The 13,684-nt window shown below is 51.9% G+C and overlaps 1 protein-coding gene across 1 annotated transcript in view; it reads right to left on the minus strand.

Annotated features, from left to right (window-relative positions):
• Positions 1-13,684, minus strand: part of CRTAC1 (cartilage acidic protein 1) — a 150,176-nt gene that overhangs the window by 12,483 nt on the left and 124,009 nt on the right. Inside the window, exons 7-11 of the mRNA XM_025397505.1 lie at positions 11,593-11,738; positions 8,504-8,640; positions 4,640-4,722; positions 3,626-3,726; positions 2,986-3,154 (exon numbers count right to left, since the gene is read on the minus strand). Of these exons, the coding sequence (XP_025253290.1) occupies positions 2,986-3,154; positions 3,626-3,726; positions 4,640-4,722; positions 8,504-8,640; positions 11,593-11,738 (636 nt within the window). The remainder of the gene's footprint in view (positions 1-2,985; positions 3,155-3,625; positions 3,727-4,639; positions 4,723-8,503; positions 8,641-11,592; positions 11,739-13,684) is intronic.

The following is a 13,684-nucleotide window of genomic DNA, read 5'->3' on the forward strand; positions in this document are numbered from 1 at the left end:
GTCAGAGAAGGGACCAAGTGAGGTCCCTAATACACCACTTAAAATAGCAGAGGCAGCTCCTGAGATGTGGGGAAGGAGAATTTCAGCCCCCATCCTGCCCTTGCCATTGATTTACAAGGTAAGCCTCAATGTCCTTACTGGCACAATGGAGTGGGGGAGTTTTCCAACCAGAAGCCTGGATAGACAGCCACCTATGATACCATGGCGGTCACCTTGCCGCTTGTCTGGCTGCACAAAGCAGCTACTAGAGGTGTTAAGTCACAGTCAGGAACTCAGACCGTGGCGTCGGGAGGTGGGATCCAAATCTAGCTCTCCTTACTCTGTGGAGGTGTGGTTTGGGGCAAGTTACTTGACCTCAGTCTCAGTTTTCTGACCTGTAAAATGTGGGTTATGATACCTGATTCTTCAAGTTTTGAAAATCAAATGAAGTGACAGGCAAACCACTCAGCCCAGTGCCTGGCACATACTAACTGCTTGATAAGTGTCGGCTGCTGCTACTTTGCAAGACAGGACTATGTATTTAAAAGGTGTCTTGTGCCTTTAGGGCCAGCTTAGCACATAGCTGCCTTAGGAGTGATAAACACTCCAACCTCAGGCTGACTTATCCAGGGTGAAATAGCCCAAGAAAACGATCATATAACCAGGCCCTGGGTCCCTTAAATATTTATTGCTTCTTTTTCAGACTACACATAAATATTATGTGTTCCCTATAAAAACTGGAGCACACACACACAACAAAACATATGGAAGGAAATAAAAACCACACGCTCAAGGAAGCCTGGGTTTGAATCCCAGTGCTGCCATATAGTATCATGTGACCTCGGCAGGTTTCTTAATTGTTCTGATCTTCAGTTTTCCCATGTGTAACATGGGGATAATATTGCTCATCTCACAAGGTAGTCATGAGGATTAAATGAAGTAATAAGAGTGAAGTGCTTGGCACTGTGTCTGGAATAAGTGAGAGTTACTATATTAATCCAGCCACTCAGACAGAATCACTGTTCTCACTTTTTGCATTTCCTTTCAGTTTTTTCCTGCACATATGATGTGTGTATAATATTAACATTTGTATTCAGTAATTTGAGACCATAGTGCCTATTCCTTTTATATTAAAATGGTACATCTCATGAGGTGGGAACACCTGGGGAAGGCGTCTGATTTTGAACCTAGGAATGTTTGACTCCAGCACTTCCTGAACCATTGCGTTTCAGTGAAGACACTCTGGGCTCCTCTACTCCTGCTGGTGTTTCTCAATGTCTTTTCCCATCATTGTAATCCCCTCACCCTGCCAGAAGACTCTTTAGACTTTTTCCCCAATTCCCCCCATACATTTATTTTAAAATGTTGTATTTTAAAATAATTATAGATTCACAGGAAGTCGCAAAGATAGTACAAAAAGCGCCTCTGTACCCTTCACCCAGTTTCACCCAATGGTTGCAGGTTCCCTACCCAGGGATCCGCCAGAGGCACCACAAAGATCCCTTCGGGCTGCCCTTGATGGTAGTCACACCCACTCCTCTCCCTTCCGTCATCTCTAAGTCCTGCCAACCACCAATCTGTTTTCCGCTGTATAATTTCGTCATTTTGAGAATGTTACGTAAACAAAAATCTACCATACTGACCTTTGCAGATGAGCCTTTTCTCCCCTTTTCTCACTCACCATAGTGCCCCGGTGATCTACTCAGTTTTTGCACGTATCAATAGTTTATTCTTCTCATAGCTGAGTAATATTCTATGGAAGGGCTGTATCACAGTTGCTTGAACTATTAACACCTAGGTTGTTTCTAGTTCCAGGCTATTAATATAAAGATACTATGAACAGATGTAAAGATGTTTGTGTGGATATAAGTTTTTATTAGTCTGAAATAAGTGGCTTGGGATATGATAGCTGGGTCATAGAGTAGCAGTTGTTTGCTTAGGTTTGTTTTGTTTTCTTAAAATAAACTGCCAAAAGATTTTCCAGAGTAACTGTACCATTTTACATTTTCACTAGGGATGTAGGAGAGATCCAGTTTCTCTGATTTCTAGAAGCTACCTGGATCCTTGCCAGCATTTGGTATTGTCGCTATTTTTAATTTTTGTTCTAATAGGTATGTAGTGATAGTTCCATTAATGCCACTGATATACTGTGTATCTGTTTATGTGCTATATGCTTGTTGATGCTTTTTTACTTTTTGAGACAGAGTCTCACTCACTCCAGCCTAGGCTGGAGTACAGTGGTGCAATCACAGCTCACTGCAGCCTCTACCTCCCTGGGCTCAGGTGATCCTCCCACCTCAGTCTCCCAGGTAGCTGGAACTACAGGCATGCGCCACCATGCCTGGTTATTATTATTATTTTTTGTACTTTTGGTAGAGATGAGGTTTCGCCGTGTTGCCTAGGCTGGTCTCGAACTCCTGAGCTCAAGAGATCCACCTGCCTCAGCCTCCCAAAGTGTTAGGATTATAGGCATGAGCCACTGCACCTGGCCCCTGATGCTTTTACATATTAAAAAAAAAAAAAAGATAGGATTTTGTCATCCCCCTTCTCCTGCCAAGAACCCACTCTCTCCTCTTTGGGGTGACTTCACTCCCATTGAGAATGCATGGTTTCCCAACCCTTCTGTTCAAGACTGAACCAGCTCCCAAGAGGCTAGGGAAACAGCTGGCTTGGACACATTTGGTGCAGCCCAGCATTTGAACAAGGCTACAGCCTTGAACAAATGGAGGATTAAACACTCTGACCCCAAGGTGAACTAATTCCACGGAGGCACTGGGGTGGGGACTCCTGCAAGTGAGATGCATGAAAATCTAACCAGCGTTTCCCACTCGCCTCCTCTTGAGCTCAGGCTCATCTCAGAGCAGGGTTTGTCCCCAGTAGCTGGTGTCCACCATGGCTGTCACAGTAGAGCGGTGCCCAAGGATGCTCGGGCTGTGAGTCCCTGAATCAGTCAGCATCCTGCTGTCCTGACAACAGCTCACCATCCCCCACCGGACCCCTACTCACCCAGGCCAAAGTGTGCCACAGGCTCCATCTCGCACAGGTAGCCTGAGCCACCATCGATGATCCTCAGGTGGGCCCCGCTCTTCTTGGTGTAGAGCACGACCTTAGCCCCCCTGGCAAAGGCCCCAAACCGGGTGCGTGGCACCACTCGCAGCCAGTTGTTGTTGAAGCCCTGCAGGGAGAGTGAGAGGTAGACACCCGGTGGGTGTCAGCATGGTGGGTGGGAAGAGCAGGGAGCCAGGGAGGATGGGAGGGGGAGAGGGAGAAGAAGGAGAAAGAGAAGAAAGTGGGCAGAGGAAAAAGAGAGGAAGAGGAAGCCAGGCGAGAAAAACAAATGAGGCAAAGACAGATTGGCTAAATGAAAGAGAGGCACTGTAGATAGAGGAGACAAAAGCCGAGGGACTCAGGGCACAGTGTTTGGCAGAGAAACGACAGTGGAAGGCAGAGAGGCAAGGGCTTCTCCCAAAGCAGCCCTTCCTGAGCTTCCTGGTGCTGCTGGAATTTACCTCCCTCCTCCAGGGCCCAGGGCTTCCATTACCCGCCATGCTGGCCAAGCCAGCACCCCAGTGCCTTGCCCTCACCAACCTAAGGTACCCAAGAGCACACAGGGCTGGGATCTGTGGCTCCTGAGGTCTGAACGCACCTGATTGCCCCGGAAGACGGACAGCGGCTGAGCCATGGACTCTCCATGGGACAAGATGAGGTCCAGCATCCCGTCTCCGTCGAAGTCGGTCACCACACCCCCTACAAACAATGCAGATTTCACCTCTGGCCGCCATCCAGGAGACCCACAGAGGAGAGATGTTCCCAACCAAGTGCAGTATCCACAGCCCTGGGTGCCGGGTCAGAGAAAGTGCAGCACCGGGGCAGGAAGGCTGGGGCTCGGCACCCATCTCCTATCCTTCCTAACAGCCGACTCATGATAGGACTCATGGGACAGACATTTCCTTCCTTCCCCCGGTCTTTGCATGGAGACAGTGCATGCAAATTACTCAGACCACATAGGCTTCTTTCTGGTCTTTCTATTATGGTTTGAATAATACATGCCTGTTATATTTGCATAGATTTTTCTGTCAATTTATCAAGTGTTTGCATATACACAGGCTCCTTTTGGTTGTCATTACAACCCAAAGAGGTGAAGAGGACAGATATAATTATCCCCATTTTATGAATGTGGAGAACACCCAAAAGGTAAAACCACTTTTCCAAGACCACAAAGTGAGGCAATGTCAGAGCTGGGTTCTGGGACTCCTGGCCCAGGGCTCTGCCTGACAAGCTGAGTGCAAAGAGGGGAGGGGTCAGATGGCAAGATCCTCTGCCTGAGAGCAGAAGGGGCTCACTCCTCTCCTTTCCGTCCCCACCTGGCAAGGTATGGCCAGAGAAGCTCCTGCCCACAGACCCATAGACTCTCATTCCCCCGCCCCCATCAGCCTGGGATTGGGGGAGTGGACCATCCTCCCCTCTGTTTCCTGCCTACCCGTCCCCAGGGTTCCCCCATCTCCACTCTCTCCCTTGCTCTTGAGTCTCAGCCCTCAGTGTGGCAGGGACAGGAGGGACTCTGCCGTGGGACTGGCTGCCCCATCCCTCCCGCCCTCGTCCCAGGGTATGAACAGTGCTAAGGGGGCAGTGCAGGCCAGATACCCCAGGTGCCCCTCACCTGTGCCCCTGCCCTCAGGCTCCAAGGCGTCCCCAGGATTGAGTTCCTCGATGAGGGGGTCTCCGTGCTCCCTACGGATGACGCTGCAGGAGAGGAGACAGGCTTGCTCTGGTGGGGTCTCAGAGGCCCCTGGACCTGAAGACCCACCTGCTCCGCTCTGTCCCCTGAACATCCCCAGGTCCCTATGTGCATGGGCTGCCACCTGGCTGCCCACGGAGTCACTCTCTGCTCCCAGACCCTGCCTACACTCTGCCTGTTCCTTGCCTGGGTTTTAATTTATGTTGGTAAATATTGATTTTTCCTTCTCTAATGGATGAATTATAGGCAGACTAGGGAAGGGCAGTTGATGGATGAAGAAGGGGCAGGGACAGAACTTCCTTCAACCGACCTTCCTTGTCCTTCAAGTGGCCCCTGGGTTTCCTAGTTCTGGATGCTACCCAGGGTTTAACCCCACTCAGTGCCACCTCCTCCATGCCCTCCTGGACCATCCTGCTGGAAGCAATCCCTTCTTTCTTCATGGGCTTTATCACTTTCTGCCTGTGTTACAGCTCTCTATGAATGCATCTGATCTCCCCTGGGAGAATGTGAGCTCTTTGCAGGCTGGGACCTTGCATTATTCATCTTTGCATCTCTTGCAGCATCTAACAGTGCTCGGCTCTCAGAAAGTTCCAAGCACATGTCTGCAGGATATAAAGATGAATTCCAGAGGCAAAGAGAGGAAAGGGGTCCCTTTGGGTTGCAGTGGTTCTGTCTGTTTGGAACTCTGAATTTTGGCATTGTTTCAGAAACGTCTGCTAGGGACGTCCTGCTCTTTCTCTACACTTAGCTGATGATGGCCATGAGCTTTCCTCTAGAATTGTTCTCACTTGGCGTATTCTCACAGCCTTGGGTGCTCTGCCCTAGATGTATGGGGCAATGATGGGAGGGTAGGGCGTAAGGAAGAAATGGCATCGCACTTCCTACCACATTGTTGCCTGTGAGAAACACCAGAGGGCTGTGATACAGTCATAGCTTCAGGAGGGGGTTGGGGTCCCCTGAGCTGGAGCCTTTGGTGGCTGGGTGGCAGAGAGAGCTGGCAGATGCCCCATGAGGTGGGCTTGTGTGTTGGTGTGCATGGGTGTGATGCCCACAGTCTCTTTGACCATTTGTGTCCTGCAGCCTCTGCCACAGCTGTGCAGAGACACTTCTTGGTTCAGGTGACAATGCAGTTAAGGAGTCCTAAGGATAACACCCAGCAATTCCACTGCATTTCTGTGTTCTTTGAACACATTCTTAGGCAGCAACTATTGTGTATGGGGCCCTGCATGAAGTATGGTGCACAGTAGAAAGGATGGAGCTCAGAGTCCGTGTTAACAGGAACCACCATTCAGAGGGCTGAAGGCCCAGGGAGAGTGGGACGTGGGGAGTGCAGAGCTGGGAAAGCTCACCCAGATTCGGGCAATTAGAGAAGGTTCCCTAGAGGAGGGGTCAGCTAAGCTGAGACCACCATGGCGAGTGAACACATGTCGCTCAAATGAAGAGGGAGAATTGGGGGCTAGAGGGAGTTGGCAGCCTGAGGGTGAGGCTTGGCACAGCCCAGAGCTGAAGGAAGCTTGCTGTGCCTGCTGCTTAGAGGTAAACAGGGAAGTAGAAAGTGACGAGGCTGGAGACGGAGCCGGGCTATGTGGGTTGTGTCAAAGAGTTTGGACTTCATCCAAAGGCAATGGGGAGCTTCTAGAGGATCTTCGGTGGGAAAGGGGTGTGGCCAGACTTGCATTTTCTCTGCAGGACTAGAAACAAGGAGAGCAGCTGGGGGAGGTGCAGGAATCTCCATGGGAGACCAGGAGTGGTGTCATGGTGGTGGAGAATTAAGAGCAGATCGGAGACATGGCTACATGCAAAAGGGGGTAACCTTGCACACGGCGGTTGGCCTGGGAGTGTCCCTGTTCATGCATTTTTGCCTCTGTGATTCTTTTTCTTTTTTCCTTCTTCTTTTTTTTTTGTGCTGTGATTATTAAGAGGGCTCCCTTAAACTCTCATTAAGTGACTGTTTGGGTGATGAGTTCCCTGGATGCTGCAGGTATCATTAAAGGACGTGCAGACTCAAGCACACTGAGGCTTTGTGTCCCCACAGAGTGCCTGGCATGTTCCTGGAGAGCACCAGGGCCAACGAGCCGACGATGCCTGTTCAGTGACAGGTGAAAAGCCCCTGTGGTGTGGGACAGTTGGGGGTTAAACTTCCAGAGCTGCCAGCTGAGTGCCAGTCCCAGCTGCAGCCCCTCTTGCTCTCCTCTCTGCTGTGTGCTCAGGACCCAGCCATCTGCCACGGGGACTTGGGGCACAGCCACGTACCTGGGAAGTGGCTTCTGCTGCTGCTGCGTGGAAGCAAACACACTAACCCATTGGGCAGCCACGTGGTGACTTGCTCTGTCCACTGACAGCTCTGGGCCAGCCTGCTTGTACTCCCTCCCAGCCCTGTCTCCCGGCTGCAGGGGACGCTGGGAGATGTGAAGCAGGCTGGATGGGCAGGAAGACAGGGGAGGTACCTAGGTTCTAGAGCCACAGACAGGGGCACTAGATTCCTCAGTGCCCAGTCCTCATCCTCCTGGCGAGTGACACTTTATTAGCCAGAGAAGGAAAGCAGTGTCTCTGTTAACTAGCAATTGATCTTCTGCAATTAATCTGGAAGTTGTGAATAAGCTTTTTGCAAGGCACCTAATTAGTAAATCTAGCGCCTTTGGGGGGTGATTACATCCAGTCAGAATTGATGCTTTGTTAATAATTATATTTTAAAACACGCTTAGTCACACTCTTGCCTTTTAGTATAAATAGTTGGACCCTCCTGGGAGATGGGGTAGGGGTCTTGGGGGGCCAAGCAGATGATCTGGCACATGTCCTGGATGCAAGGCCCTGGCCCACCCGCCTTTTCCCACCTGGTCCTGAGACCTCTTGGAATGTTTCAGGCCAGGAAGAGAGACATCTCAGGCCACATGCCTGCCCAGGACTCCACCTATCCAGGACTCACGGGGAGACCCTGAGCTCAGTTCCCCAACAGTGGTTCTCAAACTTCAATGTGATGAGAATCAGCTGGTGCCTACTGTACTTGTTAAAATACAGATTCCTGGGCCTCACCCCCTGAGATTCTAAATCAGGAGATGTGGAGCAGGTCCCGGGATTCTGTACTTTAAGCTCTCTGGGTGATTCTGATGCCAATGGTCTCTGGATGTTCCCTTGGAGAAATATTGCCACAGCAAATCCAGCCCTTCCTCCCTAGACACACTGCTCAGAGGCCTGCACATTCCCTCCATTTCTGAGACCCTTTTCCTTGTCTACCAGGAACCCTTGTCATCCAGAATTTCTCAAAGGATGGTTTGCAGAACACCAATCTCAACAGAAAAATCTGTGAAAGAAGTGCCCTGTGATCAGGCCTATTTGGAATACTCCATCCATCTTTTGGAAAATTAAAATATTCATGGTCAAGTTAAAGGCACTGAGAAGTCCTGCAGCAAATAAACCTGTATTTACTTGGGCCCTGTAGCCCCTTTTTGTGGTAGTGATTGGATCCCGTAGCCCCTTTTCGTGGTAGTGTGGCTTTATCTTGTGGCGCTTGGGTTTTGGGCACACTTTGGGCCACATTCCTCTTCCCTTTCCCTGCAATAGCAGAGGCGAGCTCCTTGACCAGGCTTCACCCTGCATTCCCACAGCCTCTTGCCCAGTCCTCGTCCTTCCCTCCTTTCTGTTTCTTCATCAGGGGACCTGCATTGACCTTGGCCTGACCACCTGGCCCTGGGAACCCTCCCCTTCTGATTCTTAAACCTTCTCCCTGACTGTTCCTCCCACCAGCTGTCAAGGGTGAAGGGCCACGAGCCAGGATGGAGCATCTACCGGAAGAGGCGGTTGGCTGAGGAGCTGCGGTAGGCGATGTTGTTGAAGAAGATCTCCAGCTCCTGGTCATTGTCAAAGTCAGCGGTGATGACTGTGCGGACAGGGGAGGGCATGGAGAACTTCGGTGAGGCGATATCCTGGAGGAAACAAGGCTGGGGGTCAGCGGCAGGAGAGTGGGCTCGGGCAGGAAGCCAGCTCTCCTCTATGGAGTGTAGGGGCAATTAAAAATAAGAGGCAGCCCAACCCAACAGCTCCTCTCCTGCCTCCTCAAAAGGACCTGGGGTCTGCCTTTAGGATCACACAGACTTCAGGCTGCTTGTACCAGAAGAAGGAGGGAAGAATAACAGTCGTGATAGACACCAGTGAAGCGCTTAGCCGTTCCCTAGTCTGGATCACACCTGTCCATGCCTCCTGTCCATCCCTCGAGGCAGTACGGACATTAGCGTTCCCATTTGATGGGTGAGGTAATTGAGTCCTGGAGAAGGAGGGGAACTGCGATGTCACAGCTACTGAGTGGGGAGGCCAGGGCTTCTGATTCCGGATGCTGTGCCCTTTCTCCTAGGCATCCTTCCTCCTCCGCGCTGAGTCAGAAGCTGGGTGGGCCTGAAAATCTCTGTGCATCTAAATCCAGGCTCCACCACTGACTAGCTGTGTGATCTTAGGCAAGTTACTAACCCCCTCAGATCTCACCTTCCCCATCAGTAACGTGGGAATAATAATAGCTGCCTGGGTTGTGAGGATTGCATGTAAAATGCCTGGCACCGAGTGGGCATGAGACAGATCGCCGGCAGCCTGTCCTGCCTTACCTGCCACCCACCTCAGGGAAGGTGAAAGAGGTTACCTGTAGCTGTGGATTTGGCTGCTTCTACTACCTTATGTTGTTTCTTGGGAGCCTTCTTATTTTTATTTTTTGAGACATTTGCTTTGAGGGGGTTGTGGTATCAGCTACATCTGTCCAGTGGTATCAGCTACACCTGTCCAGGACTAATGGACAGACCCCAGGCCCGGGATAGCCCAGCTGGAACTCCAAAGTGCTAGGAGGGTCTTGGGGGACCAGGCTAAGGGTCCCAGGTGTGTTTTTGCCTCTGAAACAGAAGGAGAGGTGGGAAGGGCAACCTTCTATTTCTGAGTGTAATATTCTCATCGTAGGTGGGTTTTTCCCTTAAAGACTTTGGGGTCCTGTCCAAGCCCCAAGACCCACATGGAGAGGGCTGAGAAAGGTACAAGTGGTGTCTCTGGGAGTCTCCTCTACCCCAGGCTTAGATCTGCTATCGGCCTTCTGCTGCAGGCCCTTTTTGGCGGCCACAGGGATGAGCAGGCTGGGTCAGCAGTCGAGCTGTCTGCTCTGGGGAGGCCAGGGAAGGAGGCTGTCTCCATCAGAGCAGTAATGAGGTTGAATAAGCCTGGCCAGCTGGTCAGGGTGGGTTGAGCTGGGCCTGAGGAGCCAGGGAGCAAAAAGATCTCAGGATCTCTAGCCATTATGATTCTATTGATTCTATAAAAATGGAAACCTCCCATAGCCCCCTTGGGGTTGCCCTATTCGATGCCTGCGCTTCCGAGATAATATATGTTAAGCTTAGCACAGTTCCTGACACATGGAAGACACTTGATAAATGGGACATTTATTTATCATATTTTATTTAATTATTATTATTGCTCCTGAGAGCTCTGGGGAGGGGCCATCGGCCGAGTTAACAGATTCCTCGCCCTCAGTGCACTGGCGTTTGGGGCTGGATAACTATTTGCTGTGGGGCTGCTCTATGCACTGCAGGGTGTTCAGCCCTATCCCTGGGCTCTGCATACTAGATGCCAGGAGCACTCCCTTCCCCAGCTGTGACAAACCCAAATGTCCCGAGACATTGTTGAATGTCCTGGAGGGAGGGCAGCAAGATCACCCCTGTTGAGAAGCTGGGTGAGAATAAGAGCGGAATAAAGATGGAAATCGTCCAAAATCCAGCAACAGCCGCCCTGGGTTCAGGACATGCCTCCCCCCAACTCACAGAGCCTGGGTCTCAAGCCTTAGCAGGGAGGGAGTGGCTGGGCCTGGGCCTCCCAAGGTGGCTGCCTACAGGGAAGGGACTTGGTAGGGGTGGCCTCTTCTTGGTCACACAGAAATGAGGTCCCTGGGGACTTCCCTGGGATCATCAAGCCTCAGGGAAATCCTGGAACTTTCCCGTTTCCTCAGGGGTTTCTGGCGGACCTAGGTACCTGCAGAGCAGTCCTGGCTCCCTGAGATCAGTCCTGGCTCCCTGAGATCAGCTTCAACCAGCCCACGCCCTCTGTTGTCCTCCCTGAGAAAGTCCCAAAGCCATGCGCTTCATGCTGGTGGCACCTCCATCACTGTCACTAACAGCCCTTTTGAAGAATTCTTGGCATTGTTCTATCAACAGCTCAGGGAGGGGCACAGAGGGGCTCGGAGGCCACCTTGCCTGCCATCTGCTGTTTGTCTTTAGGGGCAGCTGTTGGGAACTCCGTGGCTTCAATCTTCCATTCTCTCCACCACTTTGCCCTTGGTCTGAACGTCAGTCTGGAAAGGTCTGAAAAGCTGAGGCTGGGCTTTTGTGGAGTGTGCAGGGGACGCCATCCTGTATTCCCTGCACACTTCACAAACACTCACCCTGCTCTAGCTTCTGGATCCATTCCAGGAGCCACCGGGAAAAGTGGCCTGGATCCAGATAGTGCAGCCCACCTCCCAGGGCTCCAGCCCCCCTCGGAGGCTGCTCTCCTGCCTCCCTCTGCTGACCTGGCTCTTCCTACTCTTGGCTCCAGAGCTCCTACAGCAGCCCAGCTGTAGTCCCTCATCCCCTGGTGTAACCTTCCTTGTCACACCACCCCCACCCTGGGCCCTGAGAGCCCTGAGCCCTGCTCATGCCAGCCTCAGCCTGGTGACTGAGTACAGTAGCAGGATCTCAGCTCACTGCAACCTCCACCTCCTGGGCTCAAGATTCTTGTGCCTCAGCTATTGGAGTAGCTGGGATTATAGGCATGCACCACCACATCTGGCTAATTTTTTGTGTTCTTAGTAGAGACAGGCTTTGGCCATGTTGGCTAGGCTGGTCTTGAACTCCAGGAGTGAGGCCCCTTCTTACCCGAAAGCGGACCTTCCCATGGGCACTCATCTGCAGATAGAGGCGGTGGGGGCCATTCCAGTTGCCATAGACGATGTCCACTTTGCCATCACGGTTGAAGTCAGCCAGGGCGACACCTCGCCCGTGCTGGTGGGGGTCGTCCACACCTGGGGAGGAGAGGCAGGAACTCTCAGGGCGGCATCCCCTGTACACTCCACAAACGCCCTGCTCTAGCTCTGTGACAAGCAACTAGGGAGGGTGACTCTCACCTTATTCCCGGGAGGAGATACGGGACACAGCTGCAGTCTCAGAAGCTCTCTAGCTCTCTATAGGGGCAGGAGGTGGGACAGTCATGTGGTTCAAAAGAAGACCTGAGACTTGTGTTCAAGCTGTGTTTGCCCAGCATGCATATTATTTTTACCTTGTTTGGGGGCGGCATGAGTTGGGGGAGGGAGACTGGGGGAAATTCTGGAGGAATAAAGGCTCTTCCCAGCTTCCCCTAACACTGCCACTGGAAGACATTAAGCTGATCATGCCACTCTTTTGCTTAAGCTGATCACGCCCTCCAATCCTCTTGGGCAAAGTTCTAATTCTTCCAATTCCTGCCTGGGGAGCACAGGGCTCTGCCTGACCATGGTCCTGTCCACCTTATCTGGTCTTGATCTGGTCCCACTCTCCCCACCTTTCCAGCTCCTGGGCCTTTTCTCAAGCTGGTCACTCTACCTGGGATGCTCTCCCTCTAGCTCTAGGTTACCCAGCTCCTGATTATTCTGCTCTCAGCCACAATGTCACCTCCTGTAGGAAGCCTTCCCTGACCACCCATCTGAGACAGCTCATCTTGCCCACCCTGTCAGTCTCCCTGACAGCCTTCTAGTCTTCTCCTCCAACATGCTGATCACAATGTGCAGTTATGTTCCTTTGTGGCTGACTTGTTAGGGTCTGGTTTTCCCACTAGCCCTGACATTCCATGAGGTCAGGACTCTCTTCTCAGTTCACTTGGGTACACGCCACGTCTATCTCAGGGCCTGTGGTTGCCTGGTAGTTTTCAGTAAATACTTGCTGAATGAGTGCACAGACATAAATAACATGACAGAAGGCAAACCCGGGACGTGGGTGACAGCAGAGGAAATACTACAGCCACGACAGAGAAGCCCACAGCATGCCTGGCGAGATCTGGAAAGTGAAGCCTCTGTGCCCAATGCCACTTGCCTATACCATCCACTGAGTGGGTCCTGGGGGAGGACAGAGGGTGGCTTTGCCCAGAGCGATGGCCTGACCTCCTAGCGGCCCACTGGCCAGCGCATAGCTGAGAGACAAAGGTGAATGCGACTCTAAGCACCCACCCACGTTGACTCTCAGAGGACAAATAGCTGTGGGTCGTCAGGCTCTCTGGGATGGCAGGCCACAGGACAATGTAATAGGCTGTGGGGATCAGAGACCCCAGGACACAGGGAGCTCTTGCCAGAAGGCAGGGTGGGGCCCCCTGAGAACCCTGGAGGCTGAGTGTCCCCCTGGGGGAGGGAAGGAGTTGGGGGGAGGAGTAGGGAGAAGAGGCAGTGAGACCTGGGCTTGAGAAAGAGGGTTTGCAGAGACTAGGGGCAGCCTCCAATCTCTAGGATTAACACTCCATTAATTCTCTGCCAAACTCCCTGGCCCAAATATCGGTGGCCTTCTGCATTGGCCCATTTCTCTCCTATCTATGAGGCACCTTGACAAGGAGCTGGTTCCCTTTCACGGGAATAATAGGTGCCAGGCTGCATTTCACAGCAGCATCTGTTTGGGTGATGAATGCCCTCTTGACATGTCTTGTTAAACCCCTGCAATCATTCTGACTTTCAATTACGGGCCTAGCACCTTTCCTCTCTCCTCCCGCCTGATACCTTCTCCCACTCCAACTTGTTCGCTCACCTCTGCTTCCATCTCTTTAACACCTTATCAAATCCTCTAGATTTTCTCCACTATCCCCTCCCCTTTGCTTTATGATTTTTCAGCAATGAGAAAATTTGCTGCCAAAGGATAGCACTAGGAGGGGTGAGCCAGGTGGGAGGACAGGCCAGGGGAGCCCAACTTCAGCCTTGCCAGAGAAGGACAAGACGTAAGGCAAGATTGGGGG

This window comes from Theropithecus gelada, chromosome 9, assembly GCF_003255815.1.
Source record: "Theropithecus gelada isolate Dixy chromosome 9, Tgel_1.0, whole genome shotgun sequence".
Taxonomy (NCBI): Eukaryota; Metazoa; Chordata; class Mammalia; order Primates; family Cercopithecidae; genus Theropithecus; species Theropithecus gelada.